We start from the raw sequence: 10,831 nt of genomic DNA, 5'->3' as shown, positions 1-10,831 counted from the left end.
GCAAGATACCGCGCCCTGTGAGCAAGGGAGTTTTTTTGTTGTTTTATGTGGCCTGCATATTGCCTGCATAGCCCCAATAGAGTCTGTGTAGATGACTGATGAGACGATGTTGTGCTGTAAAATGTAATTCAGTGTTACAATAATTCCGTAAACCACAGCACTAAAAATGGACATGTACCAGTTCCAACGGATTGCCCTGGTGCATCTCAAAGTCACCATGGCACTCGATACATCTATGTTGGTTTTGGATACATCTGTATAGAAACCTGTGTGCTCTCCCAAAGTTCTCAGATGTTCGAACTCCTGTTGCAAAACAACAACAACTTCATAGCAGGCCACAGGCTAGTTCTCCAGTGGGTTCCAGCCCATTGTGGTGTCGTGGGGAACGAGCAGGCCGACAGCGCCGCAGAAGCAGCACTCTCGTATCGGAAACGGACCAGCATTCTTCTGCTGAGAGGAGACCGCCGTTCAATTCTCCGACGCCTATAGTGACACCCCTGGCTTCCCGCCAATGGACAACCGACATTCCTCCCCCCTCTATGTTGAGCAGAGTTGATCCAACGCTCGCTTTCCGCATGCCACGAAACACCATTCGTCAAGATTTCTGCATTAATCCACCGAATGCGCCTCGATGTGGCCTTTACAGCTCAGTGGCGTTACCGCTTGAGACAATTTGACTCTCCCACCTGCTGCCACTGTGGTGTTCTTGAGGATCTGGAGCATATTCTTCTCCTGTTGCAATACGGCTGTGTTGGTATCATTTTTCTCGTATCTTGCTAAGGAACTGTTAGACCTTGGGGGTAGTGTCCATGGAGGTAAAAGTCTAGTAGATTCTGATACCTGACAGTTGAAATCACAAAAATTGTACTGTTAAACCTGTTGTGAGGTACGTATAGCAAGAGGAGGAACAACTGAAGGCTTGTTCAAGAAAAGCTGTTGAATACGTATGCCCCCAACACTCGAACGAGCAGCGTGTAGTGGGTAACTACTCACCCTGAGTGCATAAAGTATAGAAAGATAGGCTTGTCGTCTCTTCAAGACCACTCATTGCTTTCAACATATCTGCTTTTCTCTGGCGAGATGCGGAAAGCACCAAGCACCAGCCGTAGTCCGTGATGGTGTACGGGGTTTATGCGTTTTAAGACAGAACGACGTGCTGACGCATAAACTATACACACGTAATCCAGTCTAGACCGAACCACAGAGGTACACACCCGGTGTAAAATCTCTTGATCTGCTCCCCAAGACCTGTGAGATAAAACTTTTAACAGATTTAATGATTTGGTGCATTTTAACTTCATGTTGTTGATGTGAGATTGGAACGTGAGGTTCTTGTCAAAAGTAAACCACAAAAGTTTGTGTTCCGATTGCACAAGAAGAGGTTGGCCATTTGTATTCAGAGATTGCTCCGGAAACAGCCCCCTCACCCGTGAAAAGGCACACAAACCATTTTATCTGGAGAAAACTTAAAACCATTCTCAACCGATCGCCTAGTCAGTCTACTGATTGCAAGCTGCAGGTGTCTCTCGCACATGGCAAGATTGGACGATGAACAGGATATTTGCACATCATCCACATAGACTGAATATGTGACCGACGGTGGTAGTGATTGTGTCACAGAATTCATCTTAAGAATGAACACGGTAACACTCTGTACAGGTCCCTGAGGAACGCCATTTCCTGTATGAAAGGACGCGAGAAGGTAGTTCCCAGTCGCACTCTAAACATTCTTCCCCGAAGGAAATCTAGAATAAATTTGAAAAGCGGACCACGTATTCCGCAAGAGTGAAGGTCTCGTAAGATGCCGTACCACCATGCCGAGTCATTCTGACGGTCGAAGAATACGGACGCGCAGTGCATTCTTTGTACGAAGGCTTCATGGATGGTGGTTTCTAAGAGGACAAGATGATCAGAATGAACTTCCCGTATCCATTTAAGTCCATCCCGTATCCGTAATTTATCCATCCCGGATCTGGAGCACATTCTTCTTCATTGCCCTCACTACGAACCTTCCCGAACCACACTCTCCGAGTCTCTTCGGCAGCTGGACTCTCGCCCTTTCTCCCTACCGAAATTGCTTGGTCCCTGGCCCAATCCAGCCCAGCAACGCTCTGCGCTCAAAGGTCTTCTGACATTTCTGGACACCATCGGACTTCGATCGTTATTGTAAAGGGGCACGTTATTTTATTCCCCCCATTCCACCAAGCACTGGGGTAGAGTATCGCCTGTTGCGATGAAACTCCCCACTCTCCAAGGCCGAAAATAAAGTTGTTGTTGTTGTTAGCTCGACTTCCAGTTGTCAACCCGGTCTAAAATGACTTCTGGTTGTCCACTTTCCATCTATACTTGACTTTCCGGTAAAACTCGACTTCCGGTTATCCACTTCCCGTCTGTGCTTCACTCCCGGGTGTTCACTGACTGTCTAAACCCGACCTCCGACTGTCTACTATCCGTCCATACTTCACTTGGGGGTTGTCCATTTCAGGTCTAATCGGACTTTTGGCTGTCTCCTGCCTGTCTATAATTGACTCTCAGGTATCCACTTCTAGTCCAAGCTGACTTCCGGTTGTCCAATTCAAGTCTAACCATATTTGATGTTGTCAAATTCAGGACTAACCTTGCTTCCGGTTGTCCACTTCCCGTCTATACTTCAATTGTGGTTGTCCGTCTAAACCTGACTTCCGGGTGTCCAATGCTGCGAACCCGACTCCCAGTTATCCACTCCAGGTCTAACCTGGCCTGCAGTTGCCTACATCCCATCTAGCTCGACTTCCGGTTGTCCAATGCTGCAAACCCGACTACCGGTTACTCACTCCCGGTTTAACCTAGCCTGCAGTTGTCTACATCCCATCTAGCTGGACTTCCGGTTGTCCACTTCCCGTCTATACATGACTTGCTGTTGTCCAATTCCGGTCCAACCTGACTACGTTTGTCCACCTCTGGCCTACACTTCACTTCTCTTTCGACACTTTCAATTACGACATGTGAGGCCGTTTAATTAATCTTTGATTGACCTCTAGTACCCTGTAATTATCGACGGTAACCGCAGGATACTTGTAGTAAACTTGAATTTCATTCAATTTTTATTAATTACATTTACTTGCTTTAATTGCACTCAGTTTTCCTTCAATTGACGTAAATTACCTGTAAATACATTTAGCTATCCCCGATAACGTGTGGTTGCCTTCAGTTATCTTTAATTTGATGTAATGTTTCTAGCTATTTTACATTCATTTCCTACACTCAACTTTCTTGCTTTAATTGCCTTTAATTACCTCTTACCGCTTACTCCTCATTACCTCCAACCACTACAATTTCAAACCAATGACCCCATTTATATTTACCCTCTTATTATCCTTTACTGTCCTGTTATACAGCTTCCTCGACGAGGCTTAACCATCTGATACACGAGGACACACACACACATACATGTATACTTTCTTTTTTTCCATTTTTGACACTCCTAATGCTAACGCATTAAGAATTGGACACGTTCGGGTAATGAAGTCACAACCTCACTGTTCGAACGCGTGCACTTTTTGATATGTGTTATTTTGATGTTGCACGTGAAGAAATAGTGGTGTACTGCATAGCGGTGAAATATGGAACTGTGGTGTCACCAAAGACGACGAGGAGCTTTGCCAAAAAATTCGCTTTAATACTCCTCCCGGGAAATACTCCTCCGCAATGCTGCGACGTTCTTCTCGTTTCTTCTACGGCGTTGCGTCGAACTTTTCAGCCGTTATAATGACTGTATTCCTCAGTTTTTGAAACTGTCATTTCCCGTAGAGATTTACGGCATGGTATGCTATTTCTGATATCACCGTTGTGTCGCTGCTGTACTCACAGTTGTCATATTCTGATCTCTCCCGTTGCAAGACATCTAATTAAGAGTACATAATGAATTTTATGCACTTAGTCATCTTGTAGTCGGACATCTTCAAGAAAATGTCAGCCTGGCCGTAGAACTCGACTGAAAAAAAAATCCTCTCTCATTGCTTTGAATAAAAAAAAGACCCAATAAAGAACATCCTGTATATATTATATTAGTATTTTGAATGTTTACCGTTATTTACCAGATATGGAAAAGATATACAGTTTTTTTCCATCGCAAGCAAAAATGCGAATACGGTCCAGAAATGCAATGCAGCAACACTACACCAGATATCTAGTAGTTTTGTGCACTTGTGCACAGTACTATTGTACACGCAGGCTGAATTCTACGGTTAAAATGTTTACACTTATAGTCTGTACCCCATTTTCTGTTGGGGGATCAAAAACATTGGTTATCTGTTTTGCCCCGGGGTGCACAGCATGGGCAACCTCTGAGACTATCTCCGTAAGAACATCAATATTAGCTGTCATCTTAAAATTAAGATTGCCACTATACTGCTGTATATCACGTTTGCACATGCCCTGTGGATGGGTGGATGAATACTCGCTAGAATATGCACGCACGAACCCTCACCACCTACTCCAACGACCACAAAGCACACCTCGCCATCCGCTGTGCATGGCTAACTCTTCAGCGGATGCGTGCGCACGTTTCTTCGCCGCTGACTTTGCAATGCTACCTTCCAGGGGCACTTTGCAGCTACCTTCCATGGCGAATGCCACTCCCGCAACTGTACACTGCAATGAGCGGGGCACGAACGGCGTTCTCGTTGCACTGCGACAGCGGTACGCCGCTCGTTTGCCTGCGCTACGGCACGAGCAATCTCGACCTCGTTGGCCCGTAGACTGGTACACGGACCGGCTACGTCCATTGCGACGGTGGTATCCCTGCGATGATTTCAAAATTTCCAATTTTATTCCAATTCAACATTAAAATAAGTATTTAAAGAGATTGAAACATTTATTTTACTGAAAAACAAGCTTTCGGACGGAGTCCGTCGTTCATCAGGTGCGATACATTGAACACTTGGTTGAGATATTTATACTAATCTACATGAGAGAAAGGGGACAGCGAATGTGGTGAGGGGGAAATACAAATTCTTATTTGAGAGGACTGAGGGCGCGAAAAAGAAAATACAAAAGAAAGCGATGTACAGTAGGAGCGTTACCGGAGACCAAAACCGTTGAGAGATCTCAGGTGAGCGAACATCGTAAAGAAGACCGCTGGAAGAAATATTACACTGCTGGGGTTTGAAAAAAGATAAACAATGGCAGCACTCGTGTTCAGCCTGCATTCTAACGTACAGAAACTGAGGAAAGGCTATCGGTTATTAGGAGTTTTGCAAAAGTTGTACATTCTTAAAATGGGCAAAAGGAAAGAAAAAGTAATAAGCAAAGAAAAATAAAATCTGGAGAAATTGTGACATGTCTGTTGAGAACACAAGGTATATGTACCACAGTTTAAAGTTAGAGGGCCCTGGAGTTGGTAAAAAAAAAGGGGGATGCATTATACAATACTAAAAGGGATTGCTTCACGTGGTCAAATGACCGATACACACGTGGTCTCCTGCAGTAGGTGAAAAACAGATCAAGAGTTTATATGTTTTGAAGACAGGCAATGTTTTGGAACCTTCGGGAAAATCGACGAAACAAGATGATAAAGTGGGCCGGAAAAAACATTGAGACCATGGGGAGTCAAGGACTCGAATTTAGCAATTAAAAATGACTCTCGGTTTTTGCGTTTGTTGTTGTCAGGAAAGCCCGATTCTAAGATGACGATCAAGTGTGTGTTAAAGTCGTGCTCAGGAAGGTTGAAATATGCAAGGAAACAGGTGTTGGTCGCTGGTGAACAATGTCTCCTTTGTGTCCGTAAAACCGTTCCAGCAGGGAATTAGACGTTTCTCCGACATACTGAACATGATATTTCGTGCAGAGGATTATATAGCATACATTATATGAAATACAGATAAGAGACTGTTTTATTTTAAAAGTGAAGTTGTTTTTGTAGCTATCAATCTGTGTACATGGAACAATAAATTTACAGGTCTGCCATCGTGTTTTGCCACATGGAGCACAACTTGGGGGTTGATGGTGAATCTTTAACGATACTAGTAGATTACGCAAGTTTGTCTGTCTCTTGAAAGCGACCATGGTTGCCTGCGGGAAAACTTCCTTCAATTTCCTGTCAGCGTGAAGGATATTTAAATGGCGGTTTAGGATTGTTTTACAGTTATTCAGATATTTATGGAACTGAGTGGTGAAAACTAAGTTTGGGCTATCGATTCTAGTTTTAGGTGCTAGTAGGACATCTCTTTCCTGTAAGTTTGATTTGTGGAGGGCATCACTGGCTAGAGGGGAAGGATAACCATGGTTTAGGAAGTCTTTAGTCATGTCGCGTGCATGTTTAGAAAAATCTTCCTGGTCTGACCGTATGCGTTTTAAGCGCAAAAACTGTCCATATGGTATGTTACTTTTCTGTTTCTGGGGGTGGTAACTGTCAAAATGGAGATACTGGCGTCAATCTGTGTGTGTGTGTGTGTTTTAAAAAAAAAGCTCGGTAACAAATGAGCCCGATCTAAGACAGACGTCTAAGAAGTTAACAGATTGGTGTGAGAAGTGACATGAAAATTTAATTGAATGATGCAGCGAGATAAAATGCTCAAAGGATCGTTTTGGAAAGGTTTCATCATCAGGCCAGATGATGAATATGTCATCCATCGATGTATCTATAGTATGCTAGGGGACGTATAACAAATAATTCTAGTGCTCTACGTTCAAATTGGCCCATAAAAAGGTAGCTCCAATAAATAAAGTAAAATTGAATAAAGCAAAGAAACTTAACGCAATATTGACATCTTTTTGTTGCATTATTAACCAAACGATAGACGCCCTCTCACGTAAAAACCTGGTCCCCCTTTGATATATCTAAATTCATGAAGCGAAAGAACGTTAAGCCAGGCAATTTTTTCCTTCTGATCAATGTCCATAAGGAAAATCACCCATGCAGACCTATCATTTCAGGTGTAAATACCCCGACAGAGGACATTTCTTTAGTTTTAGATATGTGCATCAACCACATCCCTCCTCTTCTGCCATCATATGTTAAGGACACAAAAGATTTTCTCGGCAAGATCGATTCAGTCAACAATATCCAGCTCAAACTTAGTAATGTCATTCTAGCGACCATGGATGTAGTATCCCTGTACCCTAATATCTCTCATGATGAAGGACTTAAAAGTGTTGAAGCGTTTGTTTCTTTGCAACCTCCCAATATTCTCCACAGCACCGCTATACCCTTTGACAAAATATTTGTCCATGCTATAGAAATTCTATGGAAATAAGTCAAAAGAGTCAATAGGCATGATATTGAAATTCTATAGATTTTGTATGGAAAATCCTTTATAGTAAGGTTATTTGGGACAGACTTCCTTTTGAAATTTTTCAAAAGAATTTCACTATACATTATTGCTGTGGACTGCCTTTAGACATTCTTTTGAAAGTGAAGAAACCTTTCGTTGAACATTTATTGACAGTCATTGGCTTTTCTTTTGACACCTAACGCCCCCCCCCGTCCTTTGGACTTCCTTTAGAAAGTGAACCAGCTTTGCTTTAAACATCTATTGGCTTTTCTTTTGACCAATCCTACCCCTCCCCCCTGCCCAATGAACCCACACTTCCCGTTGCCTTCGCTGCAAATAGAACCCGATTTGCATGTATAAGCATGGACAATTGCTTTTAAATAGGAACCGAGGAAATTTATTAGATAGACATATACAAAACTATTTCATCTTGCTCAACATTGACGCCAGGCTTTCTTTTATTTCCCGTAAGCTCGTCGTGGTTTGCTTGCATGTGTATCCTGTAAAGTAAATGCATCATGATTAGTATATTCTGTGAATGATGCGCAGCATCATGTGCGAGCCACCATCGTTCTATGATTAAGCACTTGGATTTAAAGCGACAGTCTCGTACAGCCAGGGCGATTCTGAAACTTAGCCAAAACTAGCTCTACGAGTACTGTAGACATACAACCGTCAATGTTTCATTCGGAATAACCAAGTCATTTTTGAGGAATTTGTCGAAACGTGACGTAATAGCAGACGACAAAACCTGTGCTTCTCTCATTCATACGTCACGTATGACATCGGCCTGTAGGTACGTCGTCGTCGTCATGGTAATTGTAAGTTGCAGAAGCACCTCTGGTTGAGTCATCCCCTTTGCTCTCGAAATGGGGACACTCAGGCATATACTTCCGCGAGCGGAGAATGTAGTCCTGGCATTGACTGTGGGGTCTCCAATAATGTGGCGCATAATCGGATACGTGGAAGCTAAGTCACATGGTTTCTTAGCGTGAGTATTTAATGCGGTTTTTAAAATAAACATGCACTCCTCCATGTATGTCGTCATGTTTTGTCGGGTAAATTCGCAGTATACATTTTCAACAAAGGGCAATCGAATGGTACACTTTATGAGAGGGGCAGCGGGTACGAGACTGTCCCTTTAACGACTATCAGCTATCGTGTTCATGGAAGTTATCGGATATGCATGTTATGAATCACTCTAGATACAAAAGTGTTGTAGCCTGAATATTAAAGCTGTAAATACTCAATTACTACAGCAGCATCCAACAGCTAATTATGTGCGTAGTCACTGAGGGATACTGAAAATGTGGCAGTGACTAGGAGCTATGACCAGAGAAATAGCATATTGTGCACTTACCAAGAACTGCTTCTCTCCTTGTTTCATCAATGGAAGGTTTCGGTGTTGCACCTTTGTGCGCATTGTACGGCCTCCCATAAAGGGTGTGGCCAGTCATCTCTTCATGTAGAAACACTGCCCGCATCAGTGAACGTGCCATTCTGTAGTCAAAGAAGCATTTTAGAAAAGGGTACCACAGCAAGTACATAATGGACCAGTAATTCACAAACTGAACTAAGCATATGGGGGCAGGAATGTTGGAAGTGCCCAAATTTGTAAAGTGACCCGAGCTGATACATACTTGGCTCCATCTCCCTTTGCTGCTCGTTGTATACCATGCAGAACGCCTGCGTCAAGGCACACTCCCAGGCCAATGTCTACCTGCATAGCAGCAAAATATTTGTTGAAGAAATGGAATTCTATACACTGCAAGGCTGTACATTGCAACCACATTCTCGGTAACAGATACAGGATGGGCATAGAGAAACAGATTCATACCTTTGTAGCAGTGCACACAGCTGCAGCCTGTTGAGTTGAAGCTGCTGCAATGATTTCTTCAATTTTGCCCACCATGTTAGACATTTCGAAAAGTGGTGCTCAATTTAATTGTGGTATGTGGTCAAACAATGGGTCAATTGTCAACGTCAACACAGTCCACCATGGTTCTCCTTCGCTTTTCTGAGCTTTTTCGACAGCTTTCTATTTGCACGTTCAAGGTCTTCAATGTGTATTTTCTGTTGCGTGCAATCAGTACACACGCCAGGTTCATCCTGCATAGAAGTCAGCCAACATCAACAATAAAGAACAAATGCGTTTCTTTTATGGCATTAAGCCTTACGATGACATGTATAAGCATTCCGTTACGATTATGCATCGCTGATAATCAACTGTGCGAAATCCCAGAATGGTGACACTACTCTTAGTTTTTTTTCTTTAAAGGCCACAATTGTACATTCTCACTCAAATATAACCACTGTGGTTACTTACAAGGGTACCATACACGTCTGTTACCAGCTTGACGGCCTTGACGAACTTCATTCTTTTCTTTTCAAGTTCATCCGGCGTTCCTACATGGAAATGACATTTTACAACACAATATTAAAAATATCTTCCTAAAGCAGCTTGAGAATTATTTGCGAACTTGCTCTGCTAACACATAACACAACAAAAATTGGAAAACATACGTATCTTCGACAATTGTGAAGCATGGAGCTATGAAGCGAAACTACTAGCATCACGTGCTGCGGACCACGCGCTTTGTAATTATTTTTTTCGATAAATATTTTGAATATGATTAGTATGTCAAAATAAATCAAGAGGTGACTCACCTGCAGCAATGATAAATGCCTCAGAGGGATCTGCGTCAGCCCTCCACTTCACAAGCATTTTTTGCCTTTTATCTTACACACAGTTTCTGGATTGTGCAGAATGGTTAATCCCACATCAATGTCAACAAGATTTTCTATGGGGTATACGTCCAGCATATTTAAATCTGGCCACTTCACTAAAATATGCATTCCAAGAAATAGAACTTTGCAAACACGCGAAATACGGAAACTCAACTATTTGGAAATGGCGCCGCACAGATTAGATGTCAGACTAAGTCAGACTGTGAATGAGGAAGAAGCGGCTTGGACTGGCCAGGCTATGGGGGCTATGGCATTATAATGATGATGATAACTAGTTTCTATGTAATGTTCCCACCAACATCTACGTCTGACCATCATTATAAGCAAAACCCAAGAAGGGTAGAAGCACATAAAAAGCTTCAAATTATTCTGCATTTGTCAGCAACAGTAAAAAGACCAAAGCAAACTAAAAGTTAGACTATTATTTATTACTCACCAGGCGGCGTCTGAGAAACTGTGTGCACAAGGCTAGCTGGCGCAAGCTACCGTCCGCTTCAAATGGACAGGCGGGGAACAGCATCCCTCCATCCATGCACAGCGTATGTGCTGTTCGTTAAAAGACAGGTTCTGCGTTCTTCAACCCACATAAAGACTACATAAATAAAAAAATCTCGTGAAACCAAGAACGGATTGGCTGAATGTGTTGCTGAATGCGGCGGTCACGCGGACGACGTCGTCGGATATCCTTTCCCGTGTTGTTTCAGTGCACTTCTCGCAGCGTCGTAGGTGTGTGTATGTGTTTGCAGCTTGTGCAGTCAAACAGTTTAATATGTAAGGTTCTTCTTCTTCGAGCATATATGGACGAAATCCTGCTCGTGCGTGCACGGTGG

General features: G+C 43.0%; 1 protein-coding gene across 1 annotated transcript; it reads right to left on the bottom strand.

Moving 5' to 3' along the window:
- Nucleotides 1-7,635: 7,635 nt before the first annotated feature.
- Nucleotides 7,636-9,612, bottom strand: LOC135374474 (uncharacterized). Its single transcript, XM_064607428.1, has 5 exons — nt 9,580-9,612; nt 9,091-9,362; nt 8,894-8,973; nt 8,614-8,753; nt 7,636-7,753 (listed from the first exon to the last, which is right to left on the bottom strand). Exons 2-5 carry the CDS (start codon nt 9,172-9,174, stop codon nt 7,674-7,676), a joined length of 384 nt encoding a protein of 127 aa, XP_064463498.1. The 5' UTR covers nt 9,175-9,362; nt 9,580-9,612; the 3' UTR covers nt 7,636-7,673.
- Nucleotides 9,613-10,831: the final 1,219 nt, after the last annotated feature.

Source organism: Ornithodoros turicata, unplaced genomic scaffold (assembly GCF_037126465.1).
Source record: "Ornithodoros turicata isolate Travis unplaced genomic scaffold, ASM3712646v1 Chromosome65, whole genome shotgun sequence".
Classification (NCBI taxonomy): Eukaryota; Metazoa; Arthropoda; class Arachnida; order Ixodida; family Argasidae; genus Ornithodoros; species Ornithodoros turicata.
The sequence above is the reverse complement of the archived record's forward strand: the minus strand, read 5'-3'. Positions and strand labels throughout refer to the sequence as shown.

Bases quoted from the DNA above. Each gene is read 5' to 3' on its own strand.
- LOC135374474 (XM_064607428.1), bottom strand. From the start codon at position 9,174: ATGTCTAACATGGTGGGCAAAATTGAAGAAATCATTGCAGCAGCTTCA. The intron at 8,754-8,893 runs GTATGTATCAGC...CTTTGACTACAG, and splicing joins GCAAAGGGAGATGGAGCCAA to AATGGCACGTTCACTGATGC. The intron at 7,754-8,613 runs GTAAGTGCACAA...TTTACTTTACAG, and splicing joins AAGGAGAGAAGCAGTTCTTG to GATACACATGCAAGCAAACC.